Below are 27,757 nucleotides of genomic sequence, written 5' to 3' on the forward strand. Positions count from 1 at the left end.
TAACGTTATTATCGATAATAAAAACATGCGAACGTAGAAAACTGTTCCTTTATATTTGAATTATTTAGGATGGTGGTTTCATTTAAGAGATATTTTTAACATATTAATATCTAAGATTTTCGCGTGTACTCGCTCAAATGAAATTATTTTTTTCGGATACTAAGCGGTTGCTGTAAAGGAACCGAAACGTCGGTATTATATAGTATAAAAGGATACAAAAAGCGTTGTAACTGAAAGTCTTAGTTTCATTTATCATGTAAGGTCCGCTTACCATCGTAGTTAACCATGCCGTCACCATCGAGGTCGGCCTCACGGATCATGTCATCGACTTCTTCCTCACTCAGCCTCTCCCCAAGGTTCGTCATCACATGTCTCAGCTCCACCGATGAAATCAGACCGTCGTTGTTCTTGTCGAACACTCTGAAATTATGACAGCGATAGATTTGGATTTTAGTTTAGTAGGTGAGGAAAGCAAACATTTTACTTCCATAATATTATCCCGGTTCAAAATGAACCGGAAACAAACGACAAAAAAATATACGAAGAACACAGGAAAGGACTGTTAAAAGGTTTTAATGGAATGGCTCTTGTATAAAATATTTTTCATGTAAGATGTTGTCATTCCAATATTTCCATTTATTTGTCCTTTTTGAATCATACAAGTGGAGTATTGTTGAAGCGATCGAAATCAATTGCATGTCAGTTTCAAGGCAGAATTCATACGTCACTCATCTAAAGTCTGCTACACTTGGGTTTGGGAAGAAATTGTTAGAAAATACTATTAAAGTACTGTACATTATTACATAGCAGATGGGTATAGTATAGTTGTAGGTAGGTTAATCTTGAATAGCACATATTTTTTTATCAATATCAAATACCTGTTTTAATGAATAGTACCTCACCTAAAAGCTTCTCTAAGCTCATCCTCACCGTCAGCACCCCTCATCTTCTTTGACATCATCTGAAGGAACTCATTAAACTCGATGGTACCATTACCGTCTTGATCGACTTCCTTCACCATATCTCGCAACTCAGTCTCTGAGAATATGCATCAAGAAACATTACTTTAAATAATGCTTCTTAAAATTCAAATACCTTCCTCGCTGTTGATTTATGATTTTTTTTTCTAGTGAAATTGAAAGTTAGGGTTCTGGGAACCATTAAAATAAAAGAAAACAATTTATTTATAGCGTATCTATACGAAATTAGGATCACCATCTTGATGTTGAGTGCTCCATGCCATTTTATACTGGTCTCGCTAAAATTAAACATTATAGACGAATCAAATATCGATATGGTTTTATGTTCTGAGTAATAATTAACATATATTAATAAATCTTTTCAATATACGTTCGCATGTAAAGTCACTGTTTGTCCTTAACTAAAACGTCAGAAAGAACCGGTATGAACTAAATTTTATCGACCAAGAATGTACATAAATTCGAATAGATTTTAAAGTTTGCGAACATCACTAGAGGTACTTAATATTATTTTATCAATAATTTTACAAAAAGACGTAACAGGATTACCATTATTTAGTTATAAAGAACATTTCTTTTGCTTTATGTTCTTGTAATTAATGGAATGGAAAATTTTTGTTTGCTATACCAAGACAAAGATTTAACATTTAAATCATTTCATTCGTAATTATTGACGTATCTGCATGCATATAAATGCATGCAAAAAACAGTTAAAATATAATAATTGAATACAAATCAAATAAAAATACTATTTAGCTATTTAAGTGTGGAACTAATTAGGCACAGATTTATTATGACTCGTGAAAGCAGGTATAAACTATTTTTGGTTACGTATGTATTATTTAATTAATAAACATAAAAATAAAGGGGTCAATCTAAAACGATGGAGTACATAAAAATTCATGGAAACCAATTTAACAGGAGCCGCAAATTGAAACGTCTAGCTGTATATTCATTTATTCATTGGTGTTCCTCCAAATAACAAGTTGGTGATAAATAAAAGAATACTACAGTTAAAGTACTTTGTTAATAAAACATCAGTTAACTGTTTTAGGCAAAGGTTAACCGAATTTAATGACTTTATAGATGAATTGAGTCTAAAGGCTAAAATATTACAACTACTCTTTATATAACGTCTTAAGAGGATAACTTTATAGTATTGTAGCTCATCGATCTAAAATATTTTTAATAAATGAAAATAATCAACTAGTTATAATTAAAAGTATGTCATTGTTGTTAAATTGATGCCATATAGGCTCACGAGATTAGTGTGATAATGTTTTGAATTTAAAGATACGTAATTAGAAACGCTATTTCGGTTAGCCAGCAAACGGCGCCGTGGCTTAGTTGGTTAAAGCGCCTGTCTAGTAAACAGGAGATCGTGAGTTCGAATCTCGCCGGGGCCTAGTTGTATAAATTTTTTTGAAAAACAATGAATTACATTATATGTACCTATTATTAAGAGGTTATTTATAACTTATAATATAAAATAATCGTTTTATGCTGTGGGCTTAATTTGTTTTCATTTCTAAAACGGTCTGTGAGATACACATACATGACTGTACTGATTATTTATAAATTCTCGCTATTTGGCATTTGATAGCGATAATTATATGCAAGCGTAATGAGAGCTATGTCGTTTAAAGCATCTCATACAATAATAACACGAGTCGTATCTAACAATAAATACTAAACATGTTTTAATTTATATCTCAAATTTTCATTTGTTGCACAAAATTATAAATCATTGAAGTAATTTAATCAACATCATTTACATTAAAATTTTTGATTCTGTTGAAATAATTGAAGGAATAATGAAAAAACCATTATATTATATATATATAGCAAAGGAAACTTGTATCAAAGAAAATAATAAAACTACTTTTATTGACTTCGAAAGCAGGAGAGGAAATAAATTTTAAAGGAATAAAAATAAGATTATAACATACGATACAAATTCTTCAAAAGAAATGTTCTACGATCTTTATATATTATATAGTCTATAATCTCTATATAAAACAATTTTTTATTAACTTCCAAACCTCGTGTATCGCTAAAAATACGATGTAGGAAATGTTAATACATATAGCAATCTTTTCTATACACAAATACCTAAATATATTTTGCATAAATCGGACAACAATTAATTTCCTAATATATACGTTCTCCTTGGTATTATCTTTATACAAAATGGAATAAATATATAATTATTATCGAGCGATGATAAGTGACTCTAATGATGTTACCGGAAGGTCTCTGTCCGAGAGATCTCATCACGACACCAAGCTCCGCCATCGTTATTGTGCCGTCTTCGTCTTTGTCGAACAGCATGAAAGCCTCCTTGAATTCTGAACACAAATTTTAATTAGAATTCCTTTGTGACTTCCATCGGTAAATAAAAACGTTATCGAGTAAAATAATTTAAAAGCAGGCGTGATTCAAATAACTCTTATTGAATTTGTTCAATTAAAATCTTTATAAAATTCAATTAAAATGAAAATCACCTTTTTTATGTATAGTATAGTTTAGGTTAATTTATGATTTTTTATGTTTTATTGTTGTTTCACTTACCTGCTACTTGTTCTTCCGTAAGACCATATTCAGACTGGGAACAAAAAGTAACAATTTAATATATGTGTCTTAATGTGCTTGAAGAGTTTTTATAGGAATACTTTTTTTTAGAATAATATAAACTTATTTATTATACAGTTAATTTGTATTTAATATGTTCATGTTCGGATATAAATTAGAAAAAAATAAAAAACTAACAGAAATTTGTCTCGTCGCCAAATCTTTGGTAATCCTTCGTATTCTTCTGTATTCTTTATTGTAGATGTCATCAGTTCTGTCGGCCTGCGCCATATCCGATAGTAAACTACTTCTTACACAGAACACAACATCCTTCCTCGGAACTTTTATTGGAAACTTTTCCTAATACCGGCACAAAAGTAATCCATGCGAAGGAACTAATATCCAGAACACACTTCACATATTAATAGAACGTAAAATTTCGCTAAACAAAAATGAAGTTCAATAAATCGGAATAACATCGAATATAATAAAGTTATCAACGACATGCAACAAATGATTGAACTGTCTCTGATCGAGGTTTTATCGATGGGATTTTAATACTTTTTTTTATTTTTGTTGACACTTTCGCGACTTATTAAAGGTCAGCTGTGACACGCGTCGCGACACTGACAGCTGGGTTATATGTATGCTATATTTAAAACGTATTTTTGCGCAACACTACGAGCGCTCTACCACTATGTCAATCTCTTAAATCATTCACTACATATTTGTGTATTTTTATTATATATTTTTTTTTAAACTCTACCAATGTATGGAACTGCAATTCATGTTTTTTATATAGGTCAAAATATCTATATGTGTGTTCGTGTGCCTATCATTGAATTCTAGTATTGTCTAATTTTATATAAATTTTATTTATACTTGAAAAATGTAAAAATAAAATATTCTTCCATTTATTTTGTCAATTTTTATAGGGATGGCAAAAAACTTAATATTTCCAAAATCTTACAACGATAAAACGAATAAGCGAGTAAGTGATGCTTTACATCACTTTGGTAAAGAGCTCGTCCTCTTACGCTGCATGACTGATATTAAAAAAAAATGTAACTAAGAACCACTTCATGGTTTATTTACTTCGAAATGAATTAATACGCATTAAAATTGGTCGATCCGTTTGAGAGCTACGAAATTACAGATAGACAGACACACATACATACACGTGACACTTGTTATACTACTCTTTTGATTCGGGAGTCGATAACAAATAATGATGAGATGTTGTAAATTATAAGTTCCACCTCAATCTGTTTCTTATGAATATTATTATTCAAACAAAGAACATTTAAATCTAATGTTATTCAAAATAATGAAAAACGATATGTAATAATGACGTGTCGGAGATTAAATCGAAAAAAGTAAAAAGTACAATCATTAAAAATAATTAAAGATGCTATACTAGTGTCAACCATAGTTGTAACAACTGTGGGATCCTAAATAGTATTAGATTGAGATCTGAGATTTTCGCGAGTTTTATTCATTTAAATGAAACTAATATTTTTCGGATAAATTACTCGTCTTGATGACGACACATCTCGTCTGCCCGTGATCACGGCTGCTGAAAAGTAACCGAAACGTCGGGGTATGAAGTTTTTTACAAAAATAAATCACGCGTAGTTTTTCTGATAAATATAAGTATTATATTATAATTATTTGAATTATCGAGTTGTAAATCAAATAACTGTCATAATTTTAGTTACAAAATGTTAAATTCTAACTAATAATTCTAGATATTACGAAATCAATTTCCTTTATAATCATCTCTAACATTTATCATTTAAAATAAACGCCTTTAAAATTGTACTTGAAAGATTATTTCTTTCGGGACCAGCTTGAAACAATGTTGAATATTTTTGGAACTAGCGTTATATTAAACGGAAAAAGAGAAAAACCTATTACACAAAAATGTTTGAGAATGTCTGTTTCATTACAAAGCGCTTTCAAATTGTTTTTAAATAGAATTTTAATAGAATCAAGTCCGTTGCTTTGTATTACTCAGAGAAACGTTTCTGAATAGCTAAATCAGTATAATATGATAAAAATTCAAGCCATTATGAAACTATAATTTTCTGCCAGCGATCCATTATATTAGTGAACAAATATGCGATTGAATTAGCAGCGGACCGGAAATTTTCACGCCTTGTCTTTGGTATGGCGTTGGACTAATTGAGTGATTATTCTGGTATGTCAATTTAGCTGAGCGATATTATATGATAAATGATCATAAAATCTTTAAACCGTTGACGAACTATGTAGGCAAAAAAAAAAAGTTTCAGAAGCTATAACTGGTTAAATATTTTTCTGAATATTATAATAACATCGTTCAGAAATATCAATATAAAATTTTCAAGGATTGTAAAATGTGTACAGACATTATAAGCATCATATTGTTTTATGTAACCTAGTTAATAATTTCTACATAAAATTTACAAATGTATCAAAAAAAAACGCTACGTAAGTATCGCCCCAACATTCCGAAATCTGTTATATGTTATAAAAAAATTGCAAACGAACAAAAGCAACGCGAAATGTCATATTTAAAAGCCAATAACGACATGTCATTTTCGTTTCGGAATAATGGCTTTGCTTCATAAATCTATTCTGAAGCCCGACGGCTTACTTCGGTGTTTGTGAAGATGAGACCGTCGTTTACATTTCTTTGGGACTTTATGAATGAAATTAAAATGTTTAATGATTTTAAAATTGTAACCCGTTTCTGTGTTTCGTCTTATTTTTGGCTTAACTTTATGATCTGCCGACGGATCGCAGTAGGATGATGAAACAATGACACCTTTAGTTATTTTTATAAACAGTTATAGTTTCAGAAACGAATTGTTTCTCATAGAAACAAAAAAAAAACCGGAGAACTTCTCGTATTTTCAAATGACCATCAAATTTCATTCTGTATACGCCCTGGGTGACCTCATTAGCCTGATTATAGCTGGATCAGGGTAACTGACCCATTGAAGCGTAACACAATCGTTGGTTCTATTGAAATCATAGTTGCATTTTCACCCGTATTTTGCCCGACACGAATTATTAACAACGATGATATAAAATATTATATATTACTTTGGTGCCGTACAAACTGTTGCAATGTCATTTAAATACGATATCAAAAATTTCAGTGCTCTTATAGAAAATTGCTGTATTTAGGTATAAGATGGAATTTAGATATTAATTAAAATATGAATCAAAAATAACCTATCGTCTAAATGTTGTCTCCAATGGCTATTATTATTTCTAAGGTTTTGTTATCAATTGATTACTTTTAATAATATGACGAGAGGGGAGATTTAAGTAGCTGCTTTAATTAAGTGAGAATATTGTTTATACAAATATTTCAATATTTACCAGATTGATGGTAACAATAAGTTCGTATTGCTGATGTTTGTGTCCCTTCTTCTTCTTCCCTTGAGGTGTCTTCACTGCTGCTGCTGCCTGTTTGGGAGGCGCCGTTTTTACTGCTCCTTTCTGTGCTGATGGCTTCACGGGGGTCTTCGGGCCGCCTTTACTCGCCGCTCCTAAATTTTAATTTAGTCGATTTGTAAAAATGTTATATTTTATATGATTCAAATTTTATGATTTTATTAGAATATATCTGAAGAGAGAATAAAATAGGATATAATCCATTTTTTGGAACCGAAAGAGAATTATGTTCGCTTTTATTATTAAGTTCTAAAATAAGCTTTGATGGTCTCAAATAAACTATGTCTTACGTTGAAATAAAAAATGTTTTGAATTTTGATTTTATTTACAAAGTACTTACATATATCTAATAATATAGAATAATAATTTGGTTGTATTCAAGAAAATATGATATAGATAAATAGAAAATACATAATTTAAGATATTTACCTTTTTGGCCTGTCGGTGTTGTTTTCTGTCCAGCGGCATTCTTCTGATTGACGTGACCACCGCCATCAGCTGGTTTGTTCCGAGCCTGAGAGAAAAAATATTATTATAACACAAACCGACATTTACGGAACAATACTATGAGAATTTTTGGGATCTATAAAAGCAATCTAATGCACTGATATTTTTAATATTAAGCTTACTTACAACAAGATACTCGTATTAATGGAAAAATATACTTTATTTAAGAGCTAATAGTGAACATATTACTTTTTGATAGCCTTGATTTTTTTACATATCTATTCCTGATTTACAATACTAGAGGTAGAATTGTATTTCATGTTATTAATGTATATTAAACAAAAAGGTGAAAGGAAATATGAAAATGTTTCATATAATGAAGTTAGTTGTAGTTAAATCTGTTTGAAACGTGTTAAAAACCATTCAAACAATTTCGTTTCAGTTTATAAACGACTGTAAAATTAACACAAGCTGCGACTTTGTTATGACCTCCGTCCTTATAGTTTTATATATTAATAATTCTCAAACGTAACGAATTTAAACTCCCGAGATACAATACAGAATTGTAGTAGAATCAATACGTACATGCTTACTCTTTAAAACCAATTTTTCATCATACTTTACCTAATTTCATATAAAACTGTTTGATATAGGAATAATTTAATGGAATCAAGTTAGTTTAATGTTGTCAAATATCAAGCGACATCGAAGTTAATTAAATATCATTAATCGTTGGTTGTTATATGATGGATGAGTTTTGAGTCGTTAAACATATGCGGGCTCTGACTCCGAACCGTGACTTTGACTTCGTTACGAGTAATTAGAGGTCAATAGAAAGTTTTCATGGGGTAGTTTAGTAAACCTTTCATATTACATAGTAACTTTGTTTGATATTCTCATATTTAAGTATTGGCGTATTAAACAATCATAATGACATATAATTCATATCAATTATTAATCATTATGTATTTTGTTGAATTTTGTACACATTTAAAACGGTTTTATTTGATGACAAAGTAATTTAGTTTTCGTATGATTAACACTTAATATAATACTTAGTAGAATAATAAATATTATTAATAAAAATAAAAAAGATTGCCTACTCGTTCGATATCTTATTGCAGACGATTTATAGTCGACAAAATAGTTTTCATAAAAATGTCTTACAACACAACGTTTTTCTACCTCGGTGAAAGTCGTAAAATTATAAATACATGTAGATTTATACGAAATTCTGGCAATCCAATGACATGATTATTTTCTTTGGAACTGTTTTTTTTTATTGATGCGGTTGTTAGCTGTTAAGATATGTTATACTGTTGGACGTTGGACGTTGCGGGTGGCGGGATTGTGGCAATATTTTTTTGAAATTAGAACACAATTACTTAAATATGATATCGATATAAGAAAAAAAAAATCTAATAATTAAAATTTCCAAAAATATAGCATTACTTCACTGTCATACGATTAAATGAGAAATTTATAAGTTTGAAATGTGGTGAAACTTAAAGAAAATTATAATAATAGTATCTTGCATACATTTCGATTTATGTTTTATTTCTTTGCCAATAGAATTTTTTCGCCTTCTCTCTTCAAACTAATATAAATATAAGTGTTAATAAATTCGTACACTAATAGTGATTAGTTTAGCTTTGAAAATGGAAGGAGATTTTTCATTTCAATACTTTCATTTAAAAGAAAGACGTTTATATTTTATATTGGTTCTTTACAATCTTGTTACGTACGGGCAAAATATTAAAAAAATAAATGAACATCGCCGGGGCAACATCGTTGTATGGATAAAATATCATATAACGAGTGACGCCGCTGACTCCGCGGAACGAAAACCAAGCCGTGTGAACCAGAAGATTCCTGACACCACACAAGCTATGGAATGGGATTGCTATCCTAAAATCGGCTCAAACATGTAGTCTTAGGTATAGGTTTTAATATGTAATTTTTTCTTATAATATAAGTAAGTTTCGTAGTTTTCCTGGAACCTCCGGTTGCCACCTTATATAATTATCTTTTAAGTATTAAAAGAATATAAATATTGTTCCTCATATTATTATAGTATTAATGTACCTATTATAAAAATAATTAAGGTCATTTATTTAGAAGTATAAATATATAATGTAAATATGTTAGCATTATAGAGACGATGGTTTAGACTTTTTTTAATTATTTTTTGTTATAGAAATCAATTAATTTAAAATAAAATTAAGGTATTTTTAATATTCTCATTAAGATTATGTTAATTGAACTTTTATTGTTTTGGACTAACCAAAAGATTTATTTATAGATTTTATTTGCATACTTTCAGCATGGATAGAAAAGCCACAAAGAATATAATCTTTCTTGAGTTATCTTAATATCGCTAAAAATATACAAGACAATAGTTTTCGAATGTTGACTACCACTGTTTTATTTACCTCTAAGCGATAATGTTAGAAAATGTTGTCTTTAAAAGGGGCATAAGAATTATCCTATTCAGAAATAAAAATAATTTGTTTGAGTTTTGACGCGCTTCAAGCGATACGAGTAATATAAGTACCCACTTAAATCAACCATTCCTATTCTACATACAAAGTTAGATATAGTGGAAACTATTTAGTATTAATACTTGTAAATATCGAAGTAGGTTTTACCATAAAAATATTTTATACGACGCCATTGTATCAGATGTCAATTATTAGGGCTGGTAAGTTTTTATTAAAAATTACGTGTATCCCAAAAAAAAAAATGTTTTTTACGAAACGGTTGATTTGTATGCAGCTTCCGTGTTGTTTAGTGTAATTTGATAACACAAATCTCCGCTCGGCTTAATAACATAATGGGTTTAAATAATAATACTACACTAATACACTGGCATCGGCTTACAAATTGGATCATTTAAAACAAATGACTGGACATTAACAAGCTCTACGTCCATTTATTATAATGGCGGCACTGTTTGTTTGAGAAATTTATGACATTCTATGTTCACTGTGACAATAATAACGAGAACGGTTAAAGTTTTATATCACGAATAAATATTTTTTTTAATATATATTATACGATAGCATATGTTTCAATGCAAAAAAAATATTTTCAGTTATATACAGACGAAAATTTGTATTAATTTTCAATTCAACACGTTATTCCAAGTACACTTGAGGCGCTAGTTACATTTAGATGTTTATTACAGCGTTTATTGTGTCCAATCCGTGTTCTTAACATTCCTGAAAGTTTAAATTTCGAACGTGTAGATGGCCAGTTGGTTTCCAATCGCCTCGATAGCCCCGCGCTTCCCTGGCTGAAAACAACCTAACTCGATTGATTCAAGATGGTGTGTTAATTATATAAAAATTATTTTAACTTTAACAATTTTAAATATATTTTTTTAATTCCTTAATATAAAAATTTTTTTGGGGCTTACAGAATAATCAAATCGACGATGAACAGATTACAAGTAAGTTTTTTTTTTAAATATAAATGTCTTAATGATAACATTAGTTATTATTTTTATTATTGTATAAGTAACTTACCTATAATGTACTTTCAAGCCTTTTATTTAAAAGAAAAGATCAGATATTTTTTAAAGCCGCTTTCTTTAAAGAATAAAAAAAATGGAGTCTTCACTAATACAACTAACTACCAAAGACAATAAGCCTCGGCAATTTTAATAAAAAATGTTCAGCATAAATAAAATAAAAGGAAATTTCTGTTCCACATTATCATAATATTTCGCTCTTTCATTTTCATAGCTTTTGTTTACAAAGCATAATACGTTCTTTAGAGCTTTGTCAATTTAAAAACGGCGGCTTCTTCATTGTCATTATGCTTTTCACTAAAAAACGACGAGTTCTACTTCGCTCACGGCTTTACTTATTTTACTATTATAATAAAAATAACAGTTGATTAAAATAAGATTTTAAACTATCTTCATCAAATTTTATAAGATATGATATTTAAAATTTGTCATTTTTATATTTCTTTAAATTACAGAGTTTAAAACAAACGCATACATATTTATTACCAACCTTAAAAAAGAGTAACTCCTTTTCCGGTTGAATAAAATGTTAATAGATTTATAAATGTCAATGAATGTCTGTATGTGTATGTGTGAATTATACAAATGGAATATGCATATATGATATAAAATATTTCGGTACTTTTGTATGTATAGTGCTGAGACGCGCGTTCAGTATGTTCGACTCGAACAAGCAGGGAAGAATTGAGAAGGAGAAAGTGCGTACTATCCTGAACACGATGGTACACAGCTTCGATGACAACGAGCTGGACCAGAGGCTGGAGACCGAGGATGTTGACGGTAATTATAACCAAAAAATACCATAAGGAAAATGGCTTTATATTTTATGCCCAGCGTTATCTATGGATAAATTTCAGTGATCATTTTTGTATTCTGTTTGAGTGGGACATTGTAGTAAACTTACACTTATGTATTAGTTTAAAGAGTATATACATATATTGATTATATTGTTTGCGCAACAAATTCTTGACATTTGTGATCGATAGCTAATTGTGAAAGGATCTGAAGAAATTTATCGTGTTTTGCACAATTAAGAAACCATTATGTTAAATAAAATTAAAGAAAAATCGTCAATGTAAATAGATATAAAAAAATTTTTCTTTCGAAAACAAATTTTAAGACAAAGGAATTAGAATTTATTTTAAAATTCAATAAAGAATAACTGATGTATGGAATATGTAGTTTGACTAAACGTTTTTAAAAATATCTAAAAAAATTATATTTCAAATGTAAAATAAAACGCAAAAGGATGTATTTAATTTATCTAAAACTAGTAATGTTTTTGATTCAACAAATGCCGTACACTAAAACCCGATATGCATTATCAATACTAATATAATATATTGTTAATAGTTTTAAAGCTATACAGAAGAAGCACTCGCTGAAATTATTGTCGAGGAAGCTGTTACGGGTCAATTCTTGACAAGTTCTTAACTAGACGTGAAGTCGTAAAGTGTTCTGTCGTTTGTGGAAATGTTCTAAATATACGTTTTTACTGCCTCTTTAAGATACGCCGCTGGTGACGATTACATCTCGTGTACGCTTTGATGTGAGGCAAAATTTATTTCTGTATATACGTGTTTTACAAACATCACATTACTATATAATCCTACAAATAAAATGCAACACATGTTCCTGTTGCTTATAATATTGAAAAGAATCTAAATCAGTCATTGTTTATTAAATTTGTATAAAATTTTCATTTATTCAAAAATAACTTTAATATTAAACGTGAGTTCGCGATCATAGTTCAAAGCTGTTTTTCAATCGCCTGATAGGAACATTATTTTAAACTTTATGAGGTATGCTTAAAGCAATAAATTAATATTTTATATGATATATAATGACAATTTTTCTTAGGGGCCACATGAGCTGCCATATATTAAAAACATCTTTAAAATATAATAACATAAAAAGTCAAGATTCGTTAGATTAATCTTATTAAAATTTTCTTCATTACTTTACTTTCTACTTACATATTTTATTTATTTAAATTATACTGAATTTATATTAAAATAGAATATACGTAACGGATGATTTAGTTAGTAAAGCAACTTGAATTATTTGTTAGTATTATTAAGTTATTCAAATGCTTTAAACATTTAAATTCTAAATCCGATACGCAATAATGTACAGTATTGTATTACAACCCTGAAAATCGCTTAGCTGTGTCCCTAAACGCTGATTCGGCCGGAGGGAGTAACTCCGTACTGTCGGAACATTCACTTGTTATTATTATAAATGGGTACAATATTTTTGTTATGTAAGATGGGATAGGATTAAAATTAGTCGAACAAGTATAATCCGATTCAATCCGACGTTTCGTAATTTTTATGAAAGAAAAATTAATAAATGTAAATTAATATTTAAAAATAAAGATAAATGTAAAATACTACCGACGGTACCTGAATTAATGGATACATTTGAAAATCGGCCGAATAGTCCCGACCTTCGTCCTCTGTTGGGATACGTTTTACATATTAATACGTTTCCCTAGCCTTTGAAGTATGCAGTGTTGGTTATATTTGCATGAGGAAATCGATTATCTAAATTGATATAATTTAATTAAAATCGATTGATCTATAAAATTTTTGTAACCGCAAATCGATATGGCATAGTTGATTTATAATTATAACGAAGAGATGGAAAATCTGAAAACTTGCTTAACTATGTTTCTTAAAAAAAGTTAAATACAATTACGAAGTAGTTAAATATTAACACTGGAGCGTTATTTCTTAGTTAAATGTAAATAATTACAACAAAATTCAAAGATTACTTACTTTACAAATTTCAAGCGGACAGCATGGTCAATTAAATTATCTTAAAGTGTTCTTTGTAAAAGAAGTATAATTTAATATGTACTATAACCTTACATTCGTATAATTATGTTTTAAATATTGAGCTAGTACTTAAATTAAAATATTGAACGAAATATTTATTAACTACGCCTGACTTTCGTGATGACATGACAGCTTAATAATCAAAGTAACTGCAACGCGACATTTCGGGAGTTTCAGGTTCAAATCCGGCACGATTTTTTCATTCTATACCGTCTTATTAGATTGTAATTTACTATTTACCGTTTTACATTTGACACATTCATTTCAGGTTCGGGAAAGCTAAACTTTGATTCATTTGTGCGGGTTGCGACGCATTTCCTAGACGAGGACGACGAAGCCTTGCAAAAGGAACTGAAAGAAGCTTTCAGGCTTTACGACAAAGAAGGTATGAGGATTCTGTTCTTCTGTAGTGTAACTTCTCATAATTAATGTGATACTTTTAAAATGAATATATATGTATATTCTAGTAAATTCGTTTATATACCATGAAGTCACTAGTTTCTCAACTGACTTTGCTGCATTTAAAATTATATTTCAAAATAAAAAAATTCAATTAAAAAAAAATGTAACCGTTTTTGAATTGATTTATGTAATCTATATGACAATATTTTAAATCAATAATTTACTAATATTTTTTTAATAAGCAGTAATATCTAGGTCATTGCCTTCTAATATAAAAATTAATTTCATCCAAGCCAGTTATGTAGCTTTTATATAAACAAATGACACTCTAATAACGATCTCATAGTGTAATTCCTGGTATCTCAAATCGTTCGTTCCAAAAATCTCAGCTGACATAATGTATCGTCTGAGCCGCAGATGTTGTTATCTGTTCGTTATTTGCTGAGATGGCTTTGTATTGGTTTTACACAATTTTTACCGAAATCGAAACCCAGTATTGAACTCATTTATCAAACATTGTAAGCCAATATTACCATATATTCTGCAAGTTTTTGTACATTATTGATGAAAAGGTCCTGCGATTATTATGTTAAATTAAAAAATTATAAATATTCTATTATCCAATTTAGAAATATCAAATCGCTTGTCTGTTGTTCGTTTCGCTTTTCATAAAATGTTTCGCTTTTCATAAAAAAAAAACAATATCAAAGTTACATGATTAAAAAAGTTTCAACTTTCATAGTTCAGACAGATGCGTCCTTTGATCTGTGAACATCGTGTCAGTATTCTTGAACGGTTTAATTTTCATCCCAAGGTCACACATGGTGTAGTCGTTCCGAACCCTTTCACTTCATACGTCGGTTAAAAATACTATATATTATTAATAATAAATATAATCTTACAATAAAGTTACGGCCTTCATATTTCAGCAGTCAAAAAGTTACATATAATATAAGTTTTACAAGTGTAAGTGCTCAGGTTATACATAAAGTGTTTAACTTGAAGGTGTGATATTCTACCCCTTCAAAGTTTATATTCGCCGTACGGAATCGGAATGAAAACTTCATATCTATTTTCTAAAATAAACTCTTAATAGAATAAGAATAAAGGAATTTTTTTAAAAATGTGTTTGAGGTACTTACAATCTAGAACCAATTTGAAATAAAAACCATCAATTATGTATGGTATTTAGGATTATATTTACCACAGCTAGTACTGTTCTGTCAAGTTCATATGCTATCAATTGTTCTGTTATTTGTAACCCAGTCCTAAGGTACATTATACTATATATACTATATATAATAATTCCTAGTGAATAACAATATAACACGATTATCTAGTTACCTTCACTATGACCATAAGAATACAACCCACTTTAACACGAATTTGCGTCGACACATTTAAAGCAGATAGTTTAAAATAAAATTCCAATAAAAAATGTATAGAGAAAAATTCATCAGGATTTGAACCTGCAAGACGCAGAATATGACTGTAGAGTTACTTTGCACACACGTAGTAAGGGGAACGTTTCAAACATTCTGTTCTCCAAACATCGCACAGGATATACAAGTATATGGATAAGATACTGGTAGCCCTAAAACTGTGCAAAGATATAGTAAGGCTGGTGAATTAAATTCTAATGGTAAAATTTCTCGATAAGCATATTATTTATAGTACATAATTTTAAATATAATTTACAAATTTAGATCAAATAAAATTAGTTATTCGGTTGATATAATATTCAATCGCTTATTAGTTTGTTTTAGAACAACTGAAAGTAATAAAATTTAAATTATATCGAGTAACTTCTGTGTATAAATTTTTTTGGTATTCTGCCAATTTCATTCGTGCAATAGAAGGTTTGTTAAAACAATTGAATTATCACAACCATTGAAAATCATGTTTTCATTAATATTTATATATATTTTAGAAGGTATCGACCTACTTGGCTCTCGTACCGAACATTGTAATTACGCTTCAGATTGACTTAAATTAAGCGCAGATTACTTTTTCTACTGCAATTTTTGTCTATTATAGTGAACTAATATCCTATACTCTTCCTCAGATCATTATATGAATTACAAGCTGCTCGAAGTCTAAGCTAAGAGATTTTCGATGTTAAACTAAAAAAATTGTAAAAGTAATAAAAAAAAAATACATTGTTCAAAATTCTTAAACTTGCGTTTTTTGAAATAAAATTATGTTCTAAACTAAATGCTTTATTAAACGGGGAGACCTTGACTTTTGTTATTATTTTTTTAAATTTACTGTTCAATTATCAACCAGTGAATTATGTCTTTACACACACACACATTTACACACACACACATATATATATATATAATTTTCTTTGTGTTTTTCATTCCGTGTGTGTATATGTGTGTTGAAGTCTGTATAAACTATCAACTATTTATAAAAAAAAACACTACGCTATAATAATATAACACTAAGAAAAGTAATTAGTAAAAAAGAATAAGAAAAATAATGTCACAGAAACAAAACTAAAGCTACGTGACTAATAACGATATATTATTGCAACTGTTGAAATAAAATTGTTTGAAATGTAAAATGAATTTCGTGTCACTATTGTAAATTCACAAGGTAATTGTTTCAGTAATTTATTAAAGTGACATCGAGAATGTTGAAATTTTTTTAAACAGAAACACGCGACGAATAAAGTACTTATAAATAAATTATCGTAGATTAAATTTGACATAATATAGTATATATAAAAATGTGTACACATGAAAAAATTATTAATTGGATTCCAATCATGTTACACGTACAGATACATATATAAGTAAATGAGAGACGTAGCGGTTGTTGGAATTCATGTTTAAGGTTTCCGTGATTTTATTTAGGAATAATTCACTTTGTGAACTATTTGAAATCTTGTGTTACGCTAATTTTCAATATTTTGTTTTCTTTTTTATGTTGTATTAAATTCTGTTTCTGCCATGAGATAAAAAAATTATCGATTAAAACGTAAAACGAAACATCGTATTTCGTTAGAATGGAAGAAAGATTATAATTAAGATATATAATTTTTCCCATGACAGCAATTAGTTTTAATTATTATATTATTCACATCATACATTTTCACTATAAAACTAAATAAATAGTAATAGAACTAATATTTTGGGTTATATATAAAAATATGTAGCTATTCATATTATATGTTAACATAGAAAAAAAAATCAAAAATCAATGTTATGTTTATAGTGAAAATATTCATGAAAATTCCAATTTTAAAAAATATACAGTAACATGTAATGTAACACGCAATATGTCATCCTAAAAATATTATATCCGACTACCTTATCTTGCTTTATGGAAACATTTTTGCAAATCCCCCGACTTTGGCGACGTCTCACCTCGTATTAAAATACGTCGACATAGCGCAGTGCACAGGTTATAATATTCTGTATAACGTAATACAGATAATGTCATTAAAACAATACATTTCTTGTATAATATCGTAATTCTTATTCTTTGTGATGGAAAAGGATATCTGCAATAAGATCTTTAAATTATACAAATAAACCGTCATCGTCTTCTATAAGTTATATGCAATCTTTTTGTATAGAAGCTGTGCTAAGAAGAGCCTACAGGATCTCAACAGACACTTTTTTTAATACTTAGTCGGGATTGATACTGTTACAAGTAAATATACCAAATATATTACTTCTGAATTCCAATTAAAAAGATTCCAAAGAAAGTGACACATACGATTGTTCATTTTACTTTAATATTAATGGCTTGGCCAATATTGCAAAATTTGGTAATAAAAAGAACCAAATCGTAATTGCGTTACATAAAGTAGGTAGGTATGGAGCCAAATATAATTTTTAAAATCCTCTATACCCTTGGTATTAGTCAAATGTTTACGTACCAGATAATTTCAAGGTACAATCAAATCTCTTCTGTTTGGGACACAAACTATTTTGGTAATTCAAGAAGTTTTCAAACGAAAAAGATAATCATGATAGTAAGGGTAGAAATTGGAAGAAATCATTACCGAAATAAAGCAAAATTTATTTCGGGAAATGTTTAACTATCAAAATAAGCGTATTTTTGCTGAGAGTTAGATCTCTTAAGAAACTTCCCAAATAGCCAACAGAGTCCAACGTGGGCATTTTCTAATTTCAGTGCTAGTTTGGTAAGTTACAAAGGAGTAACAGAGAAATATTTTTACGCAAAAAGGTTAAAAACGTCCGTACTAGTTTATTCAGATAACATTCTTGAGGAAGTAGCTAAGCCCCTAAATAGCACCACGTTCAATAACCCAAAATGGTCCTTCCAGCATTTTCACCGTGAGGCGATAAATCTCTATAAACTCAATCTTGCCTAAAACCGACTTCATCAGTGGTGACGACTGAACGCCCTCAAGTCCTGATCTTAATCCACTAGCCTATGATTTATGGTTACCTTTAAAGGGCAAGGCTTCTAAATCCATGGTAATTTGGAGTCCAAAGAACAATCCATAGGCATTGAAAATTATTCCCATAGGCAGCGTTCGTGGCGTCATTTACAACTGGCATCAACGTTTCAGGCGCTGTATAATTTCGACCACCCCAAATGAGCCTTATATATTCATAATGATTTTATATTTGTACATTAAAATAACAATAGCAATAGTAACAAAGCTGAGTTTTCTCATGTGAGATGAAAGCTATGTTAAAATAACACAAATTTATTTATTGTTTATAAATTCATGAACTAGAAACTACATTTTATATTTATTTTATTTTGTATACATAAGTTTTTTTTGATAACTAACAAATGGACTGTAAATTGTCTGAAATAAGCAAATTATTATTATTATTATATTATAAGCTCGAAAAAAAATATAAGTTATTTTATCTTTGAATAACCATTGGCAAATCAATTAAATGCTATGCGTTATATGTGTAACAGAAATTTCAAGAGAGAATCGGCGTGAATAACTAACTATTTATATCATACTAACAGTTTTAAATCAGGACAGTGTGAGAACTACTTCGCTTAGGTACACTAAAATATTTTATGCCTGTTGATGGAATTAAGTTCAATATCGTGCCAGATTTTACCTGACTGTAAAATGTTTCATCCCAAGTGCATTCCGCTGCTGACACATTTATGACACTGCCTAAATTTATATTTAAATTGCAAATACAAAAGTTATAGTAAATTTAAACTGTTCTTATCCCCGTATTACAACTGGCTCCATCCGTGCAGTACTAATTATAATATACAGTAATCCTTAGAATACTTTTTTTATGACCGATTATAATTAATTATAATACTGAACCATTGTCATTTTGTAATGGCAACACTTAAGTATCAAGTTGTATTTGAAAACTATAAATACTAGCTTCAGCCATTTTGTAGGACATTACTGGAAGAAACGCTAAACTGAAGAAAACTGAAGCTGTACTTCGAACACTTGCATTGTATAGATTTATCGGTAGTAAAAATTTAAGTTCATAAAATAATTTTCTCCAGAATTTTATGTTATTATTAAGTAATAATAATTTTTAAAACAATTACTAGCTCCGACGACATTGGAGTGACATTATTACTTGTACTTAATTTTATTATAAAAAATCCTTTATATGAATTTCATTAATATGTTTGAACAAGGAATTTTGTTTTCACTACACAGGCAACGGTTACATCCCAACATCCAGCCTCCGTGAGATACTAGCAGCACTCGATGATCAACTAACTCCTGACCAACTCAATGAGATGATAGCCGAGATAGATACAGACTCCTCAGGCACTGTTGACTTCGATGGTAAATGATATTTGTAAAATTCAAGACCTTAAACTCTATAATATTAGAGACGGCCTTTAATTAGAGATAAACGAAAAATACTCTTTCCAAAACAGTCGTCTGAAGCCGGTTGAAATTTTAAGTTACAAAGGTTAACTTGAAAAGAAATAATTGAATAATATGATTTTGTTTTCTAAGTTTTACTGCTTAGAGTATAAATTCGAATATAACACTAAATCCTTGATTATGTAGCACATAACTGCAATTGAAAATAATAGTACCTATTTGAAAATTAACACAGAATACTGTATAATTGGACGTAATATAATTTTCTGTGGAGTTACGGCTCACGATTTTGAAATACGAGATGTTACAAAATATTATTGTTCATAATGACTTCGTTAAATTATTTAAATACATTTTATATAACAATATATTTATTTTCAGAATTCATGGAGATGATGACTGGTGATTAAATTTAATATAAAGTCGTAGAAATTTCAAACCATACTAGTCCTTATTTGTATTTATTTGTTTTTATTATAAAAATAAAAGCAATGCGTAACTAATACGTTTATCTTTATTATCAACCATTACTCTAACACGTTTCGCATTCTTCAACGAGAGCCTTTAACTTATCCGCAATAATTACGATGTGTTACTCGAACTATTTTATTTTGAAAGATTTTTATATAATAGCTTTTTATTTTACTCCTGGCTTAGCTGAACTGCTTTTTACCTATGAAAAGTAACAGCCACAGGTTTACACACTTGATGATTTTAAGCAATCAACGACTTCTATAACTCATTACGAATAGAAGAAATTTAAAAAAAACCTTACATCTATAAGCATTTTATTAATGTTGCAATTTACAAGATAACATTAATAAAAATTACACATTTGTTTTAAAATTTAATTTCAAGGATTTCTCTTTAGAAAAGAAACCAATTTATATTCTAATAAGGGGGGTCTAAAGCAATTAAACGATCGTCAGGGAACAGCTATCGAAAGATAGGAGTTCGCACGAAGAAACGTCCGTTTGATTTGAAGTAGGTTTTTGGGTCACGGGATGTTTTAACATAACGACTTAGCAATCTAGGGAGTACTTAAAGTGCCAATAATGTTACAGATACTGTCAACTTAATAATAGAGCTTCCAACCCCCGTGGCCTACATAACATTGAAAACTGTTACATCATTTATACTTATGTATTTAAATCCTTGATCTCTAAGCAAACTTTTTTGTATTGTATTGAAATTCACTTGTTTACCTGATTTTAGCTTGAAAATGGTGATTTTTCAGATGACAGTGATTCTTCTACTGCTAAACTACTGTAAAATAGCAAATGCCCCATGAAATAATTCCTGGCAATGATTTTATTTGAATCATTATATATTCATGCATGGGTAAACGAAGACATACAACCTATTCTACTTCTAGTATCACATAGAGCCGCATATGTACACATATACTGGATAATGCATGGATAGCATCCCTCTTGTTAAGTCGAGGTGTAGCCTTAGATGGGAAACGCATAATCTTAGTCATTCCTCATTCAATCTTTTTTGGAGACCTTCATTTTGCTAATAGGTATATAACATTAGATTGCATCATCAAATAAAATCATTGCCGATTATAACAACGAAAAAACCCATTAATAAATATGGCCAGGCGTGATCAAGCGTTACAAACTGTGATTACCTGACTTACACTCCTAAAGCTACTGGTGCTAGCGCTCCGGGCCTGTAAGAAGAAAGATAGTTCCTATACACCAAGCATACAGCAGTTTACAAGACCAACAGATTGACATGCTGTACCTACTATTACTTGACGATAAGCCGGTCACAAAACGAATTCATCTAAAATGTCTCAATACCTTTTACATAGAATTTCGGCGGATTTTGTTACGAAATCAAAAGTTTTTTCTGTATTTTAATTAAAGTTGAGCAAATTTTCACAAATTCCCTTATGCTCATCAAAAGCGTATTCAATTCAAGAAACACTACAGGTAAGTGAAAAGATTTCTTTCAAATAAAAATGTTACTTACTTGTGATTCAAAAATATTTAATTTATTTATATATTAAGATGTCTGCAGCAGTAATATGTTAAGTACTTTGCTGCCGCAGTTTTATCTCCACATAAATTATGTTAATGTATCATCATAATATTATGCATCGTATAAACAAAATGTAATGATTATTTTCTTTAAATTATAGTCTATCTAATAATGTCTTTGATTCTGCTAAAAACAAAAGTTTATTTTTCCAGTGTATTCCTTTGAATGTTGGCAAAATGAAAGAAATTCCATTAAAAAAAAGTGTTATTGTAATTTTTATTATCGTCCTAATGTGAACTTTATTCCAAACATACCAAAAATTAAAATAAAACTAGTTCAGTGACCTGTATATCGTCATAGCAACGTGCACTGTGCTTGATCGGAAATAAGAAAATCGTGCAGCATATCTACCTAATTGGTCAACAGTACATAGAACAGTTATTAATAGATATGCAATTTATATTAAAGCTGTTTTGATCAAACAATATAACGCATCAAATTCAGCTTTAAAAAAACAACATTTAATTGTAAAGGCAAGCATTCGTTGTGTACAGATAGGGTATAGAGTGAGACAATCAGTTTGGTCAGATTGAAGCGAAGAAAAGTTCCTTTTAAATAAATTTATACTCACACAGATTAAACACATCACTTAAATAAAAACAGTCATTGGATTTCTAAAGATCCTTAGATAGTACAGTCACATACAAGATTACTTACACCAGTTTTGGAAGGCATTGGTAAAGACATTTAGAATATGTAATACAAGCTGTGGGAGGCTGTACAGTCACTCACACAAAGCATAACACCCAAAGCTCTTGCCAAGACAATCAGCAACACACATTATTCACAACAAAATTTTTTTTTCAAATAGAATGCAATGACTGCAGTCTGAGTCGCTCTTATAAGTTAATTGTAATCAGAAAGAATTACTATAGATTAGCCGCTGATTTAATACCAAGTTCCAAAATCACTTTTATTTCAACATCGATTAAAAAATAAAAATATATCCCCATAGTCTATAAACCTACACAGGACCTAGAATATAACTTACCATTGGTTAGTTCATCTGCTCGCGTCCTTTAATATATAAATATATAATATATATTCCTTCAAGGATAAAAGATTTTCAAATAAAATATAATCAAACATATTCTGTTAAAATAAAATTTATCCGTAAATCATTCCAAATATCCAATCTTCCAGAATTTAATGATTGCTATCCAAAAGTTTTACTGTTAGTCTTGCTTATATCCGCCATAGATTACAGGGGTGTCCCTGCTACGTTACATAAGTTGCCGTGACCTAGATATAAGGAATAAGGAAAAGGAGGTTCGATCATAACTAACATACTTAACGAATAGTTTGTATGATTTAATATAGATAGAAGCATTTTGATTGTTATATAAATAACATTAAACATTGCTATGAACTTATGGCATAAAAAATATTTTGTTTTCAATCATAATGATAAAAAATAAAACATAAAGTATGAGAGAAGTATCTGTTTAATAAATAGAAATAATGTTAACATCCGCACCGCATTTAATGAGTCGAAGACGGTTCGATTCGTTCGGAAATCAATCGCAATCACATGAAAACCACAACGCGAACAATCCCTTGAGGTTTTTCCTATTTCCTGATCAACAATACGTTTTTACATTCGCATTACACAGCTCTTTATTATTGCTGCTCCATTCCAGTTAAATAATATATACATTTATATGTATTTCTTATAAAACGTATAAAAACATCCTAACACTTTTTACAAGCCTACTCGATATGATATTTCCCAAGCGGTTCGTCTCCTGAGTTATTTCGTGTATCATAACGATGAAGTTCGATAAACTTTACGCGAAAGGATTTCCAAAGAGATTGTTTGAAAACTTTCTGTGTATAATATAATAGCATAACAATATTATTCACATTGGATTTAATAATTTTATTACACCACCTTCACATACAAAGATATAACAACAATGTTGCAAACATTTATTACTTTAAATGAGTATTTTATAACGGTTTAAATACCTTGAGTATTGTGGATATAGAGAATAAAGTACCTATTGAACATACTCTGTTGCAATCCATAAACCAATTTCCGATGGCTACCGGCCATACTTCCGCCACCCACGTACGACGTGGAATAAACAAGCACAGATTAAAAACATCTATTAATTATCTTTATCTATTTAATATTTCAAGATTAACTTACCGAATTCTCATATATTATAAAGCTGAGAAATCAATAAGTTATATATCATATATAACAGAAAAGTAACTGTGTAATAAAACGTAGTATTCTATTTACTGTCTATAGTTAAATTAATAAACTAGATATTTTCCATACAAAACAAGAGATAAGTCTTATATAAAAAATAAAGGTAAAAATTTAAACGTCTCGTTCAAACCATACATCGGCTGGCAATTTCCGTCGCAAGCGGCAGATCCGACAGCGGCGCAATTATGTTTATTTACACGGATTTCGCCCACCTGGCCTGATTCAGGAAAAAATTCTACACTTTTTAATATAATACGAGATTTTCAGATTACGATTATAAATGAAAATTTCATTTATCAACATAATAAACTGTCCACCATGAATAGAATTATGTGGTACTAAAATATGATTTATCGTTCTATAATTTAGTTTCTCATGAACGAAATGGGAATAACAAAGCTTGTAGTTCCCTTGCGTGTATAAATTTAAAAGTATTTTTAATAACTGATTTGTATAAGAAGTTAAGCCTTATGAAAGTACCAGAATATAAGAAGCGTTTTATTTACAGAACTTTCGTTTAAATTTAGTTCGTACCATTTTAATAATTATTATAATTTAACTAAATATTTTTGAGTAGGTGGTCACTGACGCTAATCGTTGACTGTAAGAACAATTGACTGAATTATATTTTCGATTTCAATACCACTTTTTACTACTAAATTGACGTAATACTTTTAAAATATAGAAACTTAGGTTCGTAATATAAACATAAAATGAACTTAAACGTCGAGTAATATTCGTTAAAACACTTACTCAATATGCTTATAGTATCAACTCTGTACTTAAGACAACTAAAAAAATATTCGCAATATTTCTCATAAGGTAATATTTTCTTTGTTACATATTAAGACAAACAAATAACTGTTTGGGGTGAAGTAGCTCTTCACTTACCGCGCTTGACGTAGCCTAATGAGCAATTTCCGAACGAACCGAGCTAATGAACTGAGTCCTATACTTTATACTAAATAAATCACCATTAAGTAGGTTGTTAAATGAAATGGGATCAGAAATACTATGAAGTAATAAATCTCGTCGACCCACCAACATAATATCTTAATGTTGAACTTAAGTTAAACGAAACTAATATTATAATCTACATGTTATATAGAATACAATTCTAGAATATTTCTGAACTTGTATTTAAAACATACTCCCTTGAAATCATGATACTTCGAGGTTCTATACAGTAAAAGATTATACAATATACCTTGCTCCTATTTCGGGGATCTCTAAAATCTTCCTTAGATGCCTTCCGTCTTTTGTCTTTTAAAATCATTCGTGCCGCTGCGAACGCCATCTTTGATTTCGTCACTTGCCGCCACAACACTTAAAACACTTAGGCGAATTTGAATCACAGTCTACGTTACAATTGACTTTATAATTGAATCGAGTCCAGTAGCACTCGAATTTATTTTTATTTTTTATGAAGAATAATTCGTTGTTTTTATCAAATAATATTTATGTTCATTACTTATCTGAAAGTAAAATATATTTGCTGGATGGTTCGAACAGTAGAAGAAAAACATTTAAAATAAAATATAACATAGAACGCTTGTGAAATCAGATATAATATGAATATTTTGTTTAAAAGTTAAGCTGCACATATGGTACTGATTATAAATGAAATTGAGATTAAACGTGCATAATAATAATAATAATAATAAAAAACAGAGATAGATTTTTTTTTAATTCATTACTTATTCCATAATAAAATGGCAATAACGCTTTGGCTTTGTCTTTGTCCCGTAGTTTTGGATTGAAATAATGTGTTGTAAAAAAAAGTTAAAGTGATCGCTATAATCTTTTATGCTAAATTATAGAAGTGATACCGAATGCACAATAACTGAAATAAAAAAAGAATCTAAACCATCGAATTCAATGTCAAATCTTGTCCATTAATTCTTCTAAAATGATAGAGAAATGATAGATAGTCTTTAACATTACTGTGAAGGACTCGCAGAGACCTCATTAGTTTTTATGTTTTATTGATATTCCAGAGTTTACGAGTGACTCCATCTCATGTGAAGAACTTTTTGTTCTAAGTTTTCTAGTTCAATTTTAAATTAACTATTAACTCAGCAATGCATTGATATTGAGAAACAATTGTTGTACCAGGTATGTACACTTCTTTTAAAATATAACTAAACCTAGCAATGTTTGGAATACGTAATTATTACAGAAGACAGATTTGAATGCAAATCATAAAGGTGCTTAGTGGTAATTGAACTGTGCAATCGATAGGACATTTCAAACGCAATAAACGAAAATCAATAAACGTATTGTATTGTACTCTATCCAGTACTACTGGATATAATTCTATCAAATACTACCGGTTGATATTTAAATTTGATAAATACGTAATAACAAATCGAATATTTGAAGCTGAGAACTCAATTTTAAAAAATCAAATCCAACCATGATATAACATTTTCTCCTGAATGTTCATTAAGTATTGATTGATTAAATGTATCATAGGTTTAATAATTTATGTATTATTCCGTTAAACAGATAAATTAAAATTAATTCATCGTTCAATTTATATCGAAATCCAATTAAGAGCTATCGAGCTTAACTATTGTACGGCTATTAAGCTGAAAACAAACTGCTGTACATTAATTAAAAAGTTTTAACTGGAGCTGTAGAGTCGTCCGGAGAATAGTTAGTACGACACAATGTTACGTCATGCCTTAAATCTTATTTTTATCATACACCAAACAACCGACCGTCACAAGTAACAAGTTAGAATTAATATTTATTGAATTTTTACATACAAATGGATACATAACAAAACTCTATCAAAGTAGATTTTTAAAATTATTAAATTCTTCCTCATTCTTCTCATGTATAAATAATATATGAAACAAATAATGGCTTTAGAGTTGGTTCTGAATCTTTATACTCGGAAATATTATATTTGATTGTACGATGTTTCAGTTTAAAAATTTTCATAATTCCCGATAGTGTCCAAAATTCAATCTATTCGAAAAGCTATGATTATAGTAACGAAAAATATAAATGGAAACGTTCTCCCTTTTGTAGTTCTTAAACTAGAATTTCAGAAGAATAATATATGCAGTACAACACTCGCAGTCTCAATTGAAGGAGAGTTTAATATCGTTAAAGAAAAATATCTTATATAAATCTGCCTAGAAAATAAGTCTTCACTAATCGCGAATAAGTGTTAATAGGTAAGAAAATTACCAAGCAGCAAGAGGCAAAACGTGGTCAAGAGAAAGTAAACATTTTTAAAGCACCAACGTGAAAGGCCGGGTTAGTGTAGAGCCCTCGAGTGGTTCTTTCTTAGAAGTCTAGTGTATACTTTGTTTTTCTTTATACACAAGTTTTGTAAATTTCGCATTACTCTAGCATTCCATTAAAAACAGCTTTTATAGTCTTAAAGATTCATAGAAAATGAGTTTCAATTATACTTCTTTATTTCGAATTGAA

At 29.4% G+C, this 27,757-nt stretch overlaps 2 protein-coding genes and 1 non-coding gene across 4 annotated transcripts in view; 2 read left to right on the forward strand and 1 right to left on the reverse strand.

Moving 5' to 3' along the window:
• LOC116770157 (calmodulin-A-like) overlaps positions 1 to 25,682 on the reverse strand; it is a 29,043-nt gene extending 3,361 nt beyond the window's left edge. Inside the window, exons 1-8 of one of the 2 annotated variants that reach the window (XM_032661516.2) lie at positions 25,518 to 25,682; positions 21,677 to 21,718; positions 7,428 to 7,512; positions 6,924 to 7,093; positions 3,552 to 3,585; positions 3,227 to 3,328; positions 903 to 1,038; positions 272 to 420 (exon numbers count right to left, since the gene is read on the reverse strand). In XM_032661516.2, the coding sequence (XP_032517407.1) occupies positions 272 to 420; positions 903 to 1,038; positions 3,227 to 3,328; positions 3,552 to 3,585; positions 6,924 to 7,093; positions 7,428 to 7,512; positions 21,677 to 21,718; positions 25,518 to 25,607 (808 nt within the window). In that variant the 5' untranslated portion in view covers positions 25,608 to 25,682. Of the gene's footprint in view, positions 1 to 271; positions 421 to 902; positions 1,039 to 3,226; positions 3,329 to 3,551; positions 3,586 to 3,749; positions 4,198 to 6,923; positions 7,094 to 7,427; positions 7,513 to 21,676; positions 21,719 to 25,517 lie in introns of those variants that run through there. The other variant, XM_032661520.2, reaches the window with a different exon arrangement.
• Trnat-agu (transfer RNA threonine (anticodon AGU)) lies at positions 2,313 to 2,386 on the forward strand. Its single transcript has one exon. It is a non-coding gene; the product is annotated as a tRNA-Thr (tRNA).
• LOC116770158 (troponin C-like) lies at positions 10,676 to 20,540 on the forward strand. The gene is made up of 6 exons (XM_032661521.2): positions 10,676 to 10,773; positions 10,866 to 10,896; positions 11,614 to 11,757; positions 14,086 to 14,202; positions 19,864 to 19,995; positions 20,422 to 20,540. The coding sequence occupies exons 1-6, from the start codon at positions 10,771 to 10,773 to the stop codon at positions 20,448 to 20,450; spliced, it is 456 nt and encodes a 151-aa protein (XP_032517412.1). The 5' UTR covers positions 10,676 to 10,770; the 3' UTR covers positions 20,451 to 20,540.
• Positions 25,683 to 27,757: the final 2,075 nt, after the last annotated feature.

Source organism: Danaus plexippus, assembly GCF_018135715.1.
Source record: "Danaus plexippus chromosome 13 unlocalized genomic scaffold, MEX_DaPlex mxdp_15, whole genome shotgun sequence".
In the NCBI taxonomy this organism is placed as follows: Eukaryota; Metazoa; Arthropoda; class Insecta; order Lepidoptera; family Nymphalidae; genus Danaus; species Danaus plexippus.